General features: G+C 39.9%; 2 protein-coding genes and 1 non-coding gene across 4 annotated transcripts in view; 2 read left to right on the top strand and 1 right to left on the bottom strand.

Annotated features, from left to right (window-relative positions):
* Positions 1-40: 40 nt before the first annotated feature.
* On the top strand, positions 41-13,266 carry DNTTIP2 (deoxynucleotidyltransferase terminal interacting protein 2). Its single transcript, XM_051797633.1, has 9 exons — positions 41-198; positions 880-2,588; positions 4,247-4,382; positions 5,056-5,151; positions 5,530-5,694; positions 6,788-6,910; positions 8,690-8,744; positions 12,367-12,758; positions 13,042-13,266. The coding sequence occupies exons 1-9, from the start codon at positions 88-90 to the stop codon at positions 13,264-13,266; spliced, it is 3,012 nt and encodes a 1,003-aa protein (XP_051653593.1). The 5' UTR covers positions 41-87.
* Positions 6,790-17,806, top strand: part of BCAR3 (BCAR3 adaptor protein, NSP family member) — a 96,808-nt gene continuing 85,791 nt past the window's right edge. Inside the window, exon 1 of one of the 2 annotated variants that reach the window (XM_051799054.1) lies at positions 6,790-6,897. The gene's annotated coding sequence lies outside the window, so the exon portion shown is untranslated. Of the gene's footprint in view, positions 6,898-11,728; positions 12,759-17,806 lie in introns of those variants that run through there. The other variant, XM_051799047.1, reaches the window with a different exon arrangement.
* TRNAR-UCU (transfer RNA arginine (anticodon UCU)) lies at positions 12,841-12,926 on the bottom strand. The gene is given in 2 exon segments: positions 12,841-12,876; positions 12,890-12,926. It is a non-coding gene; the product is annotated as a tRNA-Arg (tRNA).

Here is a 17,806-nt window from a genome sequence, read left to right as displayed (position 1 = left end):
GGCCGGCGGGGCCCGGAAGGGCGGGCGGCAGGAAGGAAGGAAGGAGGGGAGGAAGGAGGGAAGGGGCGGGCGCGGCGTGGCGGCGACATGGTGAACACCAGGCGGGCGGCGGCGGCGCGGCGCCGGGAGCAGGGGGCGCGGGCCCGGGCGGGCGGCAGCCCCTCGGAGCCCTGGCCCGATCCCCCCGGTGCGGCGGAGGTGAGCGCAGCCGGGGGCGGGCGGGCGCGGGGCCGCCATCGCCACGCGGCCGGGCCGGGCGGGGGAGCCCCGCCGGTACCGCGGGCCGGGGCGGCGGCAGCTGCAGCGGCGGCAGTGACGGCGACAGTGTCGGTGCGCCCGCACTGCCCGTGCCGCATCCCTGCCGCCGTAGGGCCTGAGGCCACTTAGCGTTGCGAGTTAAAGGTATACTTCTCTCTGTTTGCATCTCTGTGTTACTTACAATAACTTTTGGCAGATTGTATTTAGTGTTGCGGTTGCTGTGAGGCCAGCTTGTTCCTAAAGCTGCTAAAATTGGTGTTGGAAAGCATTTTGGGGCACAGTCTGACAGTCACTAGTCTTCAGTGTTTTATAGAGGAGCAAATAATTGAATATTTCTGAACATTGCTTCTGCATTTGCTTCCCATGGCAACTTGCCAGGAGTTTTTAGAATCAGAAGATATTTGTATGTTTCTTCTCCTGCCTTGACCAAAAGACAGCAGACAGATAAACAAGGGATGGTTTGTTCACACTTCTTACACACAGATAAGACTACACAGAGACATGTAATATGTTGTCAGTATGAGCAGATTTGTTTAAAAGAATTCTTAGTGATTTTTATAGCATCCTTTTTATAGGGTTATTTTACATATCAATAGCATACCTTTTTTACTCCTTTTCTAGGTGGGATCTGCTGAAATTAGTACTCCTGTTACTAGGAGGATGACTAAAAGAAGAACTAAATCAGTTCATAAGCCAGGGGTGATTCAGGAATCTCAGTTTGAAGAGTTGGAACATGCAGAAACAAAGTCAGATGTCAGTGATAGCTCTGAGATGCAGGTTACTAGGAATGAGAACACAATTGTTCATTCAGGACAATCAGTTATGGAGCCCCAAGTTGATGGGGATGTGTCAGAAACAGAATCAAACTGCTCTTCTGTGTCTGGTTTCCAGACACCTTTGTTTGTAAGAGTAACACGAAGACGACAAATTGTAATTCCTTATCAACCAGATTCTGCTGACAAAAGAAGACATGACAGTACAGCTTTTGTAAATAAGTTAAGCAGGATTCTGGACGAAGATAATATCTCTGAAGCTGAGTCTTGTTCCTCTGCTGTTTCTGGTGTCCAGATGCCTAATGTTACCAGAAGTACAAGAAGCAGGCAAAGCAAAAAGAAATTACAGCCAGAGAGTGAAGATACTTCTGATACAGAATCATGTTGCCTAAGTTCTCATACGGAACCATTCATCACTAGCAAACGAGTTACTAGGAGCATGCAAATGAAATCACAAGCAAAAATTACTAAGCAGAGTGGGGAAGAAGATGGATTTGCTTCAGAAGATGAGAATTTAATTGAGGACACTGTTAAATCTGAGCCCATAATAATTTCTGATTCTAGACCTGCAGAACTTATCTCTGACACAGAAGATGCTTCCACTGTCATTAAGGGTAATAAAGAACCCACGTCACCTAAAAGCACGCATTCTTCCAAATCTGCTAATACAACCCAGAGTTCAGATGCAAAAGAAGATGTTTTAAATGATGTGACACCCAGCAGTCTTACAAAAATGAAACAAATTGACATTAAATCACCTGTGAAAAAAGCAGTAAAAAACTCACAGTCTGTTGACATAGAGCATTCAGAAGCAGCATGTGGCCAAATACAGGAAGATCAGAGTAAAATACTTGAGAGGGAAGGGAATCTAGAGCAAATGGATATTTCTTTGACTGAGTGCACGAGTGTCAAGCAATTTCTAGAATCCCAAGAGCAAATAACACCAAATGAAAGTAAAAAAATTTCAGAATGCAACAGAGCAGATGCTGAGGCAGATGCACAGCAGTCTTTCACACATTCTGATAAGTCAGGGAGTAAGCGAACTAGTGCAGCGAGCAGTCTGCCAAAGGACATAGCTGTTGCTCAGAGAACTGATAGCATCGATAAAAGCAGGGTGCTTGACAGTGGTGAAGACCAGAGAAAAGAATATGAGGGGTTCCACAGCACTGAAGGATCAAGCAGTGGTAATGATTCTGTTGCATTGTTTCTGAGCAACAGTGAAAGTGATGAATCTGAAAAGAGTGATGTGGCAAACACAGATACAATTGATGAGAATCTGTGTTATAAAAAGTCAGATGAGAGGACTCCTTCCCTCAACAAATCTTTAAAAAAGAGTTCACTGCATGTTGAAGGTCTTTTTGTAATTGATACTGAGCCTGGCATGAGTTCCAACCAAAAGTATTATCTAGATGAGGTAGACCAAGACAGTGATGCTGAAAGTAAACATGAAGGAAATGAAAAAGGTGAAGAATCAGATTTGGAAGAGGCTGAAGAAGAATTGATAGATGAAGATGAAAAAGATGAAGAGGATGATTTATTGAAAAATAAGACTGATGTGTAAGTATCTTTCTGGGAATAGTAAAGAATCTGCATTTTGTTCAAAAATATGGATAGGATATGTACTTAAATGCTAAATGATGCAGAATAAATGAAGGAGTATTCTCATCACATAAGTCATTTTGGTGTGGAAAATAGGCTTGCATGTATTATAAAATACAAATATGGTCCACAAATTGAGGGTTTCAAGGTTTTTCTCAGTTTTGTATGTAGCAGGAACAGAATTCTGAAATTTTTTCACATCTGGAGGCCTTGTATGTGTTCAGCTTAAAAAGCAAAATGTGAAACTGGGTTAAACTGGTCAGACTGACTCAATTGTGTATTCAGGTCACAGTTTTCCTAATTGTGGGGTTTGGGTTTTGATGTTTGTTTTTTTTTTAGTTGGAACATAAGTAACAAAAAATCCAGTAAATTCCTTACACATTGCCTAATTAGATCATGCTTTTTAATCGTAAACAGTTGCATATAATTTTGTGTGTCAGTTCTTGCTGTGCTGTGGATGGTCACACTTCAAGGGAAACCAGCCTAGCATAGAATCAGTATAATTTGGGTGGGGTGGTACTTCCTGACTCTTGTAGTCCAACTGCTGCTAAAATCCCTTTGTGTACTTCGTATGTTTAAAGCATAATACTCTTGTTTCGGTTGGATAAGTAAGTCTTAATCTTCTTTTGATTAGAAGGACAGGGTTGGCTTTCTGGGCTGTGAGTGCACATTGCCAGCTCATGTCCAGCCTCTCATCCACCAGCACCCTGGAGTCCTCCTCGGCAGGGCTGCTCTCTCTCTGCATCCCCCAGCCTGTACTGACACCAGGGGTTGGCCCGACCCAGGTGCAGCACCTCGCACTTGGTCTTGTTAAACCTCATGAGATTCCTGGGGCCACCCTCCTGGGCTTGTCTAAGTCCCTCTGGATTGCATCCCATCCTTCAAGTGTGTAAACCACACCACTCAGCTCGGTGTCATCTGCAATTTGCTGAGGGTGCACTTGATCCCTTTGTCTGTGTCATTAATGAAGGTATTAAATCATGCTGGTCCCAATATGGACCCCTGAGGGACACCACTTGTCACTGATGTCCATTGGGACTATGAGCCATTGACCACTACCCTCTGGATGCAACCATCTAACCACTTACTTATCCAAGTTTAATAATTTTGTTTCTAGTATGGTTATACAGACAAGGATTAGAACATTCCTACAGTGAATTCTAGTTTTTTCATTCTTCTCACTAAGAGTTGACACTATTTTTACCACCCATATGTTTGTGGTTTTGTTTTTTTTCTTCAGCTAGCACACTTCTCATTGTTAAGAAGAATGCTGGTCATGAGTTCTTTTGGCAAGGCTAAGCAAATTTAAGAATTCAGTTTTACAGAGTATATTAATATATAAGAATGCAGCATTGCAGTTAATATGAAAGATTTATGGAAGTGATTTCACAGGTATTTTTCAAGAATAAAATCTCACTTCATATAATGGCATGAATCCCCCTCATCTTCTGTCACTTCTAAATTAAATATTCCAGATATCAAAAATCATTGCAGAACTGAACCTAAATTGGAAGAATAAGAAAAATATGGGTTTTGTTCATCTTTCTCAGAGGGCAATAGAAAGTTTAGCTGCATGCATGTTACAATATTCTAATAATTAACTATTTCTCTTTTAGTTTACATCTTTCCAGCAGCATAGACCCTGGTTTGAATATCAAGAAGCTTGGAGGTTTATATATTAGTTTTGATGCAAAAAAGCAGAAGCCTAGATCGAGTGTAATTGAACATCTGAAGGAGAAGAAGAAAGATCAGGTAATGTGTTTACAATTATTCAGTTACCTGAGACTACAGTAACACAACAATGTTAATAATGTTGGTTTGTTTGCTTTTAAAGAAGTATCATTTTTGTGGTTTGCTGAGAATGTCCATTCTTTTTGACCAAAGTGTGGATTTACATTTTAATGATAAAAATTTAAACATACATGACACTTCAGAAACTGAAAAGCAGTGCAAATTCCAGAGTTATATAATAAACCAAAGTTGATTATACCTGCAGTTTTGCCTAATGGTACATGAGCTGAAGGTCTTGTGACAAGATATTTAGTCCATAGCCACAAGGAATTCCAGTAGATAAAAGTCTGTACTCTCCCTAGTACGGAATTAGCCATTTTATTTCAAAAGCACCCTTTGAGATAAAGGGAATATGTTATTTCTGTTGAGACTGTTTTCTTTGGCTCATCCATGATAGCCCTCTTTATTCCAGAGCTTTCGCTGTCTCACTACTTTGAGAGCAAGCCAAGTGCTTTCTGTTGTTGGCCAGGATTCTGTTCTGAAGATCTGTACTGCATTTTTTGTGGATCAGTATTGCATTAAAATGCTTGTTTAGATTCCATATGATTCCTTTAGCAAGTTCTGTAAATATAGTTAAGTAGTAAAATTTGTATCCATGAAGTAACTGTTCTAATGTTGAAAAAAATCCTTACAGCTCTTGCAGAAGAGTGTGATAACTCCAGACTTTGAAAAAAAGGAATGTGTCCCACCCTTCAGGGAATCACTTCACCAGCTAAAGAAACAACGCAGGGTAAGTGAAGAGCTGATAATGCCTGAAATAACAAAATAAGCTGTGGTAGAAAACCTTGTGCTGGGACTGTGTGCATATACAGGCTGCACTGGAAGTGAAGGGATGAACTTCAGTTTAGTGTCTTCGAGCTGTCCTGTGAAAAGCCGTCCTGTGAAAAGTCACCAGGACAGTGAAGTGATAGATGATATGCTCAGATGGTACAAATCTGTCATTGGGACAGTGCTGATGACCTTCTTTGTAAGGGCCATAACGTACACATTTTAAATGTACGTATTTATATTCTAAATGCTTTATCCATCTTTTGTAGGAAAGAGTTCCCTCTTCTGCCCCATCCTAGTTCCTGAATGCAAATTCATTTTTCTTGGTATTGCATCCTAGGCAGAGCGAGAGAAAACAACAGGTGATGGCTGGTTTGGTATGAAAGCCCCAGAAATCACAAGTGAACTGAAAAATGATCTTAAAGTTTTGAAGATGAGAGCTTCACTGGACCCCAAGCATTTTTATAAGAAGAATGATAGAGATGGTCTGCCCAAGTACTTCCAGGTAAGGAAGCAGCAGAAGGTGGCATTGTACTGCTGAAGTTTTGAACAGCTCTTTAAGAATGCCTACTTTGTGGGTATCCTCTATGTTGGTTTAATTTCGTATCTTAATTATTAAACCATTTTGGTTACGTTGCTGCAGTTTGCCACTGTTAATCTCTGTATTACATATGTGTATATGCTGGGGTTTTTTTTAGTTTTGGCTGATCTCATAGTAGAGAACAAATATCTGACTGAATCCGTATTCTGAACCATCAGAGGACTAGATTTTCACTTTTTTTAAAGTATTAGCCTTTTTAAACAAGCATGTAGAAAGTAATTGGCATTTATTTTCTTACTAGCTTATACAGTTTGAATGGAGACACCTACCTTTGTGATCAGCTGAAATTTCTGCTGCTGTACTTGTCAAGTGGTTTACATAAAGAAATTGAGCAGAAGCTACAGAAATAGGCTTGCAGCAACTTTGAACAGTTCATGTGCATGAGGAAATGTTTTCATTTCTCAAAATATTACCACTTCACTCTAAAGCATGGGAGAGTGTTTCATGTTTTGAAATTAGAAAACTTAGACAGAAGTTTTCCACATAATTAGGTCTGTGCAGGTTTGTTTTCACTGCATGAAACATGTACTCCATGTATCTCTACTCCTAACATGAACTGCTTGGAACAATGTGATGCATTTCAGGATGAAGCCCTTGTATTAAATTAACTGTTCTGTAGTCATCCAGCAAAAACACCACAATGACAGAGACAGGAAAGAGTTGAGGTGGTCATAAGGGTTTCCTTTCCCTTGTATTTAAAATGTTTAAAAATTAAAAACTGGATTTTATTAATGAATATGATACAGCAGTCCAGCGTTGAAAACTGTACAGTCTTAAAGCTCAGGCTCTCCTCTCTGCACAATGCAATGAGACCAAAAGTGACTGCATACAAAACATGACAATTATTTTGGTACTTTGCACTTTTCTTAAGCTGCTGTGATTCTGATCTGCTCTGTGTCTTTACACTTGGTGCTGAGGATTTAAAAAAACAAACAAAAAAAAGCAAAATAATCAACATCTTGCTGTACAGTAAGAATGTTTTCATTTTTGTTTTTAGGTTGGAACTGTAGTTGATTCTCCCATAGACTTTTACCATAGTCGAATCCCTAAGAAACAAAGGAAGAGAACAATTGTTGAAGAGCTGCTTGCGGATTCTGAGTTCAGAAGGTATTTAAAAAGAGTTTTGTCATTTTAATATCCCATTCAAGGGAGGAGTATTTTTAACCATATAACTTTTTTTCGTTTGTTTTATTCAGCTTGTATGGTGGTTTTCTTATACTTCAAAGAAAAATTTTAATCTTTTAGCATTTCAATAACACTGCCACTTAGAAGGCCTAAGGGATGGGATAATTAGACTGAGATAAAATACATGTTATCTTCATAAAAGGGTTTTATCCAACTTGGGTTATCACTGTTGGCAGCCACTCTTAAAGACCGATTTTTTTTTTTCTTGGCATAATTGACAGAAAAGAGCAGACTGTAATTCTATGAATGTTGATATTATTTCATTTTATAAATATATCAGTCTGCCACCTGTCATGGGAATCAAAATTGTGATAGAAGACTTACTTATGATTGGATTAAGTAATGTCTGCATAACCTGCAGTTTTTGGAGTTGATCCATTTTGATATTGGTTATTACATAATGTTAATCTGCACTTCTCTTTTCAGATAATGACGTTTTCTTTGAAGTAGTGCATGATTTGGGATTATAATGTTAATTTTGCGTGACTTGTAAATTAACTATATAACATTGGGAAGGCAAGTTAGTATAGCTGTTTCTTAACTAGTTTTCTGATTTGTAAGATATTTAGTAGAAGGCGTTTTTAAAAATTATTATATTTGAAATTTGATCAGTTAATTTATGTTGTGGTTAATTAAGGACTTTAACCAGACACTTCAGGATTAGTGCAGACATTTGTCAGATTTCAGTGTCGCACTTAGAAGCCTCTGTACTGCTCAGTGCACAGTGTGTGTCGTAGCAATCAGTGCAGCTACATAAGAATCTGTATTAGAGGGGGTAGCAACTCATACTCAGTAAGTATATCCTGTTAATTGTTTCGTGTTCATCTTATGTCAGTTTTCAGTCTTGAGTAGAGTGAGGTTTATTATCTTGAGTTTGGTGAGAAGGCAGTATAAAAGTGAGTATAATTTGCTCACAGTGTTGTCAAAATTGATGGGTCTTCCCCTTATGAGCATTAACAGTGTTTCAGCAAACTGTCCAAAATGGAATTGCTTGTGCAATGAAGAACCCCCTACCAAAACTAATGATTCTTCAATCCAATTTACTTCCAAAACAAATTTACCTGCATTTAATCCAGTGTTGATTTCCCTTTACCTATGCATAAGTGTATAAAATCAAAGACATTTGATTCAGAAAACAGAGAGAACTCAGTTTGGCAAATTATGTAGATAGAGTACTTTCCATGTTATCTTTTCCTGAACTTTGGTTTACTATGCTTAAAAATTATCTATTTTGTTCAGATATAATAAAAAGAAGTATCAGGAGATCATGAGTGAAAAAGCAGCTTTTGCAGCAGGGAAGAGGAATCGGAAGAAGAAGAAATTTCACAATTAAGAATTGAAGAAAAATACCAAGCTGGAACAACTTATAAAACTTTTTACAGAATGCTTTGGTTGTGGTGTTTTTTTCCTTTCTTAAGATTGCAGGTCATGTGCAAGTTGAGGTTTAGGGAAATTCTTGCAGTGAGAATTTGGTAGGGAGGTTTATCAAATTATCAGATATCTAAATATAAATTAATTTAGGTTTTAAAATTAATTCTATTTAAATTAATGTTTATGTAAAACGATATTTATATGAAAGCATATTGTTATATCTGAGTAAAAAATCCAGCTTCGCAGATTGTGGTCTTCTCAGGCTTCAGTCTTTATATAATTAATTAGTAAATTCAGTTTAAAGTTATATGTGTAATTCACCTTGGCACATGCTGTGTGCCAGAACAAATTTTTCCATGTCTCGTCAAAGGCACTGCTGGCCAACATTGTAATAGAAGGTACTGAAAAATAGTTTGGTTGTGAATGGTTTATTTCAATACTGACCATAACAGGATTGAGAATGACCCAGAATTCAGTGCCTACACATATACTTTTATATTTAAGTGTGTGTTATAATATAGATTATATATATAATTTATAAATAAATTTAAATAAGATGCAAATTACCTATTGTTTAAGAAATAATATAAATAAGTAATATTTATATATAAAATTTTAACAGTCATATGTTGGTTTATTACTTTTTACCATTTGATACTTGTCTAATCTTTTTGAAAATAAGTTGACATTGGCATCCCTTATGTAGGGTGTGGTGTGCAGGTTGTGGCTGGTAGCTGCCCTGGCATAGTTCTGCAGGTAAAGGAATAGAGTGAGTCTGCAAGGCCTCTGCTACCATTATGGAGCCAGAGATGTCATGGGCTCAGTTCCCCTTTAGTGCCAAGTCATAGCCTTTTGTGATTGTCAGAACTGTTGTGGCATTCAGTCGAGTTTTAATTACCTGGTTATTTTATTGCTGTTACATTTAGTGTAACTCAGTTACTCCCCTAAGTTAGCAAAAAGGATGGATAATAGAAGAAATAAAACTGGCACTACATTGTCTTAGGTGGATTGGGTGACAAGGATTTAGAAGTGATCATCAGAGGACCAGTGGTGTTGATTGTCTTCTTATCACATGAACACTGAATTTTAAAGGTTGCAGATCTTAAGCAAGAAGTGCTTAATTATGCTTTTGACCAATGTTTAACCATCAAGTTTTCTACTGAGAACGAGAGAGTTGTTTTTTTAAGGATTAGTTATTTGTGCTGAAATGAGCATCGTGATATATATTGACCACCAAGTGAAGCTTGAAAGAAATTTTCCCCTGATCCTTTGGTGTGTTTTATATCATTCCAAAGTTGAACGTAATGTTTTACTACCAGAAACAGACAAGAATCAAGAGTCCTTAAAAAGTCTTCACTGGCTGGAGATGAACAGCGTCAAAGTAAAGTGAATTCATTGGGAAGTATCAAACATGTACAAGTAAAACCACTTGTCCCCAGGTCTTAGTTAACATACAGATGCTATTCTAATGCAGCTGTATGTATGCTAGTATCTTGATTCCCTGTAAATGATAAAAAGCCAGTAAAAACAACTATTAGTGTCTTGTTCTCTGGCTGACATTGAAGCGCAAAAAATTATTGCTGAACACTGAGAAGAAAACAAGGCACCACAGTAGCTGTCATTCTGTTGCATCCTGGGGTGTTCAAGTGCAACTTTGGAAAAGCAGTGTATGACTGAAAGACCTTAAAAGAGAAATACAAGCTGTGGCGTTAAAACAGCAAGCAACAACTTGCGGTCTGTTGCTCAAGGTGCTCAGTAGGTAGTTACAGAAGTTACTTCATGTGCAGCATAGCTAGTGAGGGATTTGTTTTATGTTCTGTATCCTTTCCCTTCCTTTGATCCTTCTAATATCTTCAGTTTTGTTACTATGTGCCCAGCAAGTGCCCATGTTCTGTGCCAATGAGGTGAGATGTGCTGGCGCATTTCCAGGGCTGCAGGGTAGTACTTGCAGGTTGTGTTGGCTGGCTTGCCTGTCACCTATAGCCTCATCTCGTGTTCAGCCTCTGTTAGTTCAGGCACTAGATACAGCATCTTTTCTTAAGCACCAACTTTCATAAAAGCACAGACAGGTAGTATTTGAAATTGATATAAGGTTTAAGGTGCTGGAGAGAGAGTAAAAACAAGATGCACCATGTGATTGCTTAGGCTTATCAGGTTTCTCTGAAAACACAGAAAACATTTATGAAGCTTTGCATATCAATTGCAAGTAATATTTTAATGGCTGTCAGACATATTTGTGTTAATCTGTAATTCTGCCTTTATTGACTTAAACCATTACTAACAAGAAATTTCCCTGAGCCCAGGGAGTTCACAGTCCATCCTTAGAGATGGACCAAAAGACTGTGGTAGGGATCGGGCTGATGGTGGCTGAGATGTTGCTGGTGTGGTGCCACTAGTAGGCGTGGTTTGTGAATAGAAGTAAAACAGGGGTTTTTTTCCTGTCATGCTCTCGTTCACACTTCCTCCTTTTTCCTTCTTTGGGGTCTTTAACCTCTCTGCAGTCAATTTAGTCTCATTAAAACTGAAGGTATCTTTTTATCATTGCTGTTTTCCATGTGGTAAAACTGTTCTTATCTCTTCACTTTTAAGAAGTCCTTTCTTCATCACAGGGGCCTGCCAAGGTAAGTCGTATTGAAACTTGGAATCCTGCCATAGCCGAATTCGGAAGGGACCATGAGAGCTTGTCCTGCCCAGCCTCCTGCTCAAAGCAGAGTTAGACCAGGTTGTTCAGGGCTTTCTACAGTCAGGTCTTGAAAACCTACAGGGATGTAGACTTCCCAGCTTCCAGAGCTCCATGGACTTTCCTCATGGGAAAAAAAAATGCTTCATATCCAGTCAGATAGAAAGATTATTAATGATTGTTGTACTGCCTCATGGGCCTCACATTCACTTTCTTTTTTTAAAATGACTCGATAAATTTGTAGTAAGCAGCATTGATCCAATTTATAGTGCTTGCTATAATCCTTGACTGTTTTTCCTCACAATTCTCTTAAAGCATTCTGAACTACCGTGTTGTCTGTGTAATATTTTCCTCAAAACCCTTTTTATACAAATATATTGTGGAATTGTGTTCCTGTACTTTTCCACTAGAATTCACATTAGAATCTGTTACACAGCCAGTATCTCAGGAGAGCTGTCCCTGTTCTTACCTCTAGAAAATGCCCAGCTCCTTGAACCACCACTTTTATATTTTTTCTTTCGGACTGTAGTCCTTAATTAACTTTTGCACTTGTAGACTATTGATTATGTAAATATTACTTGCAACATGAAAACATGTATATGTAAAAGCCTCTGCCTTCAGTTTTTTTCAGTAGGAACTAAGGAAAATTTTATGAAGCTTATATACAAAAAGTAGGAAGGGAAGCAGTATTTGGACTGAAATACATTGCAAGTGACAAGGAGAAACATTTTGTCTTCTGTCATCTGATTTAGTTGCTTTTTACAAGTTTACTGCAGAGAGGTTTTGGTTTTGCTGTTTGCAAATTCTGAGGAAATTTGTTTCTGTGAAGGACTGCATTTTATAGGTAGATGGCATTTTTGAGTGGGTTATTGTGCTGCATAACAGTGATGGTTAATGTGTCAGATGGTGTGTTTCATTTTCCATTTTTCCTTTATTGTTTTTAAATAAGCATTATTACAATTTGAAAATTACATGTGCAGGATTAAAAGCAATTTATCAAACCCCCACCCCCCCAATTTAATAAAACAGATAATTTATAATTTATTCCACTCTGCACAAAATCAGGGAGGTTTGTTTAGTTCTGATATTGTCTTGATTTACCATCTAATTTGATTGCTATTATTAAAATGGCTCTTCATCTTCTATCTTTTTAGGTATGTGTAAGTCAGAAAAGATGGTGTTAGTTCAGGTATTCAGTCCTTCAGTTTTATCTGCTGCATTTAGTAGGCTTGTTTTGTTGCTTGAAGGTAACCAGGAATTTATCACGGGGGCCCATTCTAACTGAAGTGCCTCCAGGAAAGACGCAGTCTTGGTTTTTCCAGTAAAATTCCTTTCCGCAGGCTGTCCTGGAGGCGTAGCGGCCCCTCTGGGCTGGTGTGTCGGTCCTGGCCGCTCTGGGGGAGCGCGAGCGCTGCCTGAGGGCAGCCACGGCACCGCGAGGAGAAGGAGCGCAGCCCTTCTCCCGCTGCCTCAGGGCGGCGGGACCGGGAGGAGAAGGAAGGGAGACCTTCTGCCGCTCCGCCCTCGGCCAGCCCGCCTTCTCGCTGCTGGAGAAGAAGGTTCATGTCGCTGGGCTGGGCTGAGACGGCACATTCGCTCGGTGGCGGCTGGTGTTGCTGCCTCCGCCCGCTTCCAGCCTTTCCCAGTCCGCCAGGCACGGCGGGAGGCGGGCCCAGCGAGCTTCGCTGACGGGAAGCGCCAGGCCGGGGGACGGGAGAACTGCGGCGGTGAGGTAAGGGACGGGAGAGCGGGGCGGAGAGATTTCCGCTGAAAGGGGCGGGGGAGGAAAAAAAAAAATTTAAAAAGAGAAGACCCGACTCCGCCGGGACTCGAACCCGGAACCTTTGAATCCCTTCAACCCTCTAGAAGTCCAATGCGCTATCCATTGCGCCACGGAGCCACCTGTTGGAATCTTCGCGCACCGCCCAAAGAGCCTGCGCGCGCCGTCACGCGTTAGCTGCGAACGCTCCGGCTTTTTTCTTCCCCTTTTTTTCATTTTATTTTTGTTTAACCAGTATGAACAGGCTTCGTCTTATACGCTACTGCACAGACGAGTCTCGCGGCAGCCCATATGTGCCGCCCGAGCGCTGCCCACGGCCCGGGTGGGGCCCACGGCTTCCTGTGCAGCACTCGCCGTGCCGCTGCGTCCTCATTTCTTACGAAGACTGACTTTTTTTAAGTTCTTCAGTGATCAGTATAAAATATTTGTTGACATCCCACTCCAGCGTTTTCAGTATTAATCCTTGTGTTTGGAGGAATTAAGTGTATTCCACAATTGCCTTGTGTTGATGAGCTCTTCCTCCAATCGGCCATAAATTCCCAGTAACACCCCTCCTTACCCTGCTCCCCCCGTGGATTCAGTAAAACAAGATATTCGCTTAAAAACTGTAATTATAGTCTGAAACAAATCTATCATACTATTTTTTTAAATCATGAGTAGGCATATGAGAAACGCCAGAAGACAAGAGTATCAGGTTTATTCTTTCTTTAGCTCTCCGCAGCAGTATATTCCAAGCGGAGCCTGTGCCTTTCTGCTCCTGGGGGTCTCCCTGGCCCGGCTCTCCTGGGCAGTGAGATCCGCGCTGTGGTGCCGTGGCCTGGGTTATGCAGTAGAACGGCTGTGTGAGAATCTCGTGCCGCACTTTATCGTAATTTAAAAGTACTGGTATCCATAAGAGTGGAGAAAAACATGAAAATAAGCGCACCCTGAAATCCGAGGAAGCAGGAAGCTAATCAAATCGATGTAAAATGACGTGACTTGGATACACGATCCACTAGCCATTGCCTCCAGGGCTGAGATACCGAGGGTAATGAGTAACCGGGGTGACTCAGGCACACCGACAGTGTGTCCCGTGATTCCCATGAAGTAATCTGGAGTGCCGGTGGCCAGCAGTAAGGCAAAGCTCATGGGCTGGCTGATGACTGAATAACCCCTACAATGCTGCCGAGAAAAGGGGGTTGCTGGAAGGCTTCAGTAGTTACAGCAAGTACCAGATTACAGGTACACCCCCCAAGCTGTTATTGAACCAGAGCAGTTGTAAACACAGAAGAATCACAAAAATTATACAAGATTCACTTGTATAATTTACAGGGCTGGTCGAATTTACAATCTCTGGGTCTGTATGGTCTTGTCACAACTGTTTTGTTATGGATGGAACTCTTCATAGGCGCTCCTGGTAAAAGAATGTAAGGTGTGGAAATTTTGAGTCCTCAGACCCCCATACTGCATAAAACCCAGAAATCTCATTTTTAAGAACTGGGCTGATCTTCAGAGTAATAAGCTTAAATTAATGTTTGTGCAACACAAATAAACCACTTGTAAGTAACTAGAATCACCGTAAACATCTTGTAGTTTGTGAATACCTGGGTATGTGTATTGTGGGGCGAAGGTCGGTACCTCACCAGTGTGATCTGGTAACGTGGTACCTTTGGATAGCAGCTGGTGAAGAATCAGAGTTTGCTGTCAGAAGACTGGTTCTGAAGCTGTAAGAGTGAAGAATGGTGACACGTGATTCTTACTTCCTCTCATGTTTTCGTTTTGGTTAGTTGGTTTATAACGTTAGGTAAAGGCTGTTGTTTCCATTCATGCAGGAGGACTGACTGGGGCAGTGTTTGGAAATTTTTCAGAAATATTTCAAATTATTCAAGTCATTTTGCTTTTTTAGTCTGTAAATGTAGTCCCAATGCAAAGTCCACCTTTGCGTTTGGACAGCAGATGGAGCTGCTGCATGAGAAACAGGACGGCTCTTGGATCATGAACCCACAAAATGTGATGTGTTAGGCAACACCGATGGATCTGATTAACCTTTGCTGGTGCCTGGATCTGGATCCGTCCTTTGGACTTTCCCTCTTCTGGGGATGTCTGAAGTCCACTTCTGTTGCAAACTGGCTTTTCAATTTTATGGTCTGTTTCAGGGAGCAGAAGTTTCTTGGAATACAGTTATGCTGGTTTTAGTTATTGGCACTTAGAGAAATTTTACTGAGCTCAACCAGGTGCCATTTTGCTACTTTTTAAATAGGAGGAGAAATTGAGATAGGAATACCTTGACACAGGACAGCAAGTGCATCAATGGCAGGCCAAAACCAGCACTGTCATATAACACTCTTCTATTGAAAAAAATCTAGAAATTATTGATGAAATTGAAGTGTTCTTCGAGAGACTTTTTACAACTTGGGTTTCAACATTAACTTCTGTTAATGTACTATAGTGCTATGTACTGTATATCCAATTACTTTTGGTAAGATTTGAGCTTAAAAATTTATTAAAAGGAAATTTTCAAATTTGCAGAGCTTCCACAAATGTTTTTGGGAGTACCATCATCTTCCTCTAAGAATTTTAATTAATACATTCGTTGAAAGCAAGAGGTCAAAGAATGCTGCAGGCAAAGAGGCTGTCTAAGACTATTTATATCACCTGAACAGTCTTACATACACGCGTTACATAGTCTGTGTATTTCAGGTTCTTTTCCTTCTCTCTCTCCTGAAGTGGGATTAGTCCAACCCTACTGCTGTAACAATTCACTGGTGTAGTGCAGCAAGAGAAAGCACTCTTCAAACTGGTAGGAAAATGCTTGGATGCACAAGGTCTGAGGATACTGAAAATAACACTCTCAGGGAGAGTTTCTTTTGGTAATTTACAATTTGATTTTTTTAAAATTTATTTCCTTAACATGAAGATAAATGCTTCGCATTGTAGATGCTTCTGCATCTCTGCCTTTTCCTCAGTGGGGGCTGTAATTGCCATGTGACTATCAGGGGACTGGAAAATTACCTGTCCTTGTTTGCCAGGCTGCCAGCAGGCAGACTGCTGTTGAGAACCTCTTCCAATTATCTTATTTGTGGCTGTTGTTGGACTAATGCATGTTCTGTCCTATTGAGTATATTTGAGTAGATAGGAGTCATTCCCCAGGGCAGTGCCTTGCTGACTTGGGGAGACATGAGCAGTCATGCCAAATCACTTCTACAAGGGATTATAATGTTAATTCCGTGTAGCTCTATTAACAGAGCAGCTGCTGCAAAGCCAGCTCTGAGATGAATACAGTCTTTTGGTGGAAAAGTTTGAAGTCCTTTCCTCATGTTCCATAAGTAATTTTTTTTCATAGTAATTTTTATATATCTGGTATACAGTCCATGGGTCTTAGTGATTGTTCTCTGTGGTGATACAATTGGTGAAGGAACTTGTTAGAATGGTATCACTCAGATTCCTTCCAATATCTTCTTTTGGAAAGCAAAGTACATAAAGCCAGGTGTCTACAGTGATTCCGTTTTTGTGAGGGATTTTTCCCCCCTGTTTTTCCTGCTTCTTGAATATATACATTTGAAGGCCATTCACTGCAATGGTACAGACAGATGGTCAAAGGAACATTTTGAATAAATGCAGGTTATTGCAGTCATGGTCAGCAGTGCTTTCTTCATATTGCAGAAGAATGAAAGTCATGGCTACAAGGTGCTTTTCATCCTTAATTCACATTTATGTCCTTTGTGATATTACTGCTGACTGTTTTCATTAAAAATAATTGGAGAATTAACAGCTGGCAGGAAATCCTCAACACTTAGAGAAATCAGTGTCAGTAATCACACATACAGATGGGTTGGCTGGTGGGTTGGTTTGAAGTGGCAAACACTTGACAAACATTTATTTCAAGACTGCTCCCTAATAGTGCCAAACCTATTCAGTCACATGGAATCTCTCAGAGCACTGCAACAGGACATTTGGATAAGTCCTAGCTAGTGCCTCTTGCCAAAAGTGGAGTATGTCGGACTTCCAGAGAGATGAGAATCTGTTTCAAGACAATTTCAATGTTTTCTGTTGCTAACTGGATCTGTTTTTTTATCAGAGAATGAATTTCATCAATTTTTTTTTTTAGAAATGAGTAAGATTTGTGTCGAACACCCTTCAAAAATATCCAAAATGATGCCTTTAAATATATTTTAAAATTCTATTCTTAAAAGCTCCCTTTTTTGTTTTTATTAAAAATCACATTTTATTAGTATTTTCATAATTTTATGCTTGTGTACACTGGGACTTTGCTTAGCAGACCTATTTCTTGCTTCCTTAGTGGGCCTTTTCTGCTTTGAAATCTTCTGTTCATGTTTTATAGCTTAACACAGAATTAGCTTCTAGCATCTTTTCTCAGATTTTATGCTTCTGTAATCTATCAGTACAACTTTTTTCTCTCTTTTAGCAGCCATATTGGAAGAACATTGAACTAGCAAGTGATTTTTATAGCTAATCCTTGCACAGTCTGGATTCTATATTCTATATTCTTCCTTCCAATTTTTGTCTCATATACCCAGTCATTGAATTAATGCAACTTATCACCCAGCAGAAGTTACAGTATGAAGAAACAAAAAGCTGCACATCAAAGGGTCTTCTGTGCAGACAGAGCAGACACAAAGGCTTCTTTGTGATGAATGTGCAGAGTTAGCTCTGCCACTCTAAATCAGTAGTGAATTTTCTTCAATTCTAGCATTGAAGTAAAAGAATGCCCTTTGTTCTTGTAGGGGGGTTTAGTTTTATTTCCAAAATGCTGGCAGGCAGTAAGCATTGAGTTAACAACCTAAAAAATTAATTTCCTGTGTTCAGAATTGGGATATACTTTTATAGAAGTTTATCTTGGTTTATTCAATGTAGTAATAGGTACCAGTCATTTCTGCAACAAAGTGAAACAAGCAGCTTCCAGAGTCAGTGCTATCTGTAAATCATAGGAATCCCTGAGAACAAGACCCCTTATTTTTTGCTGCACCCACTGTAGAAATAATGTTCTTGTTGTTATTATT

The sequence above is a fragment of the Manacus candei genome, unplaced genomic scaffold (assembly GCF_025592945.1).
Source record: "Manacus candei isolate 608988 ecotype Guabito, Panama unplaced genomic scaffold, ASM2559294v1 h1tg000005l, whole genome shotgun sequence".
NCBI classification, from domain to species: Eukaryota; Metazoa; Chordata; class Aves; order Passeriformes; family Pipridae; genus Manacus; species Manacus candei.
The sequence above is the reverse complement of the archived record's forward strand: the minus strand, read 5'-3'. Positions and strand labels throughout refer to the sequence as shown.

Coding starts and splice junctions, on each gene's coding strand:
- DNTTIP2 (XM_051797633.1), top strand. CDS start 88: ATGGTGAACACCAGGCGGGCGGCGGCGGCGCGGCGCCGGGAGCAGGGG. Junction 199..879: donor ATCCCCCCGGTGCGGCGGAG/GTGAGCGCAGCC, acceptor CTCCTTTTCTAG/GTGGGATCTGCTGAAATTAG. Junction 2,589..4,246: donor TTGAAAAATAAGACTGATGT/GTAAGTATCTTT, acceptor TTTCTCTTTTAG/TTTACATCTTTCCAGCAGCA.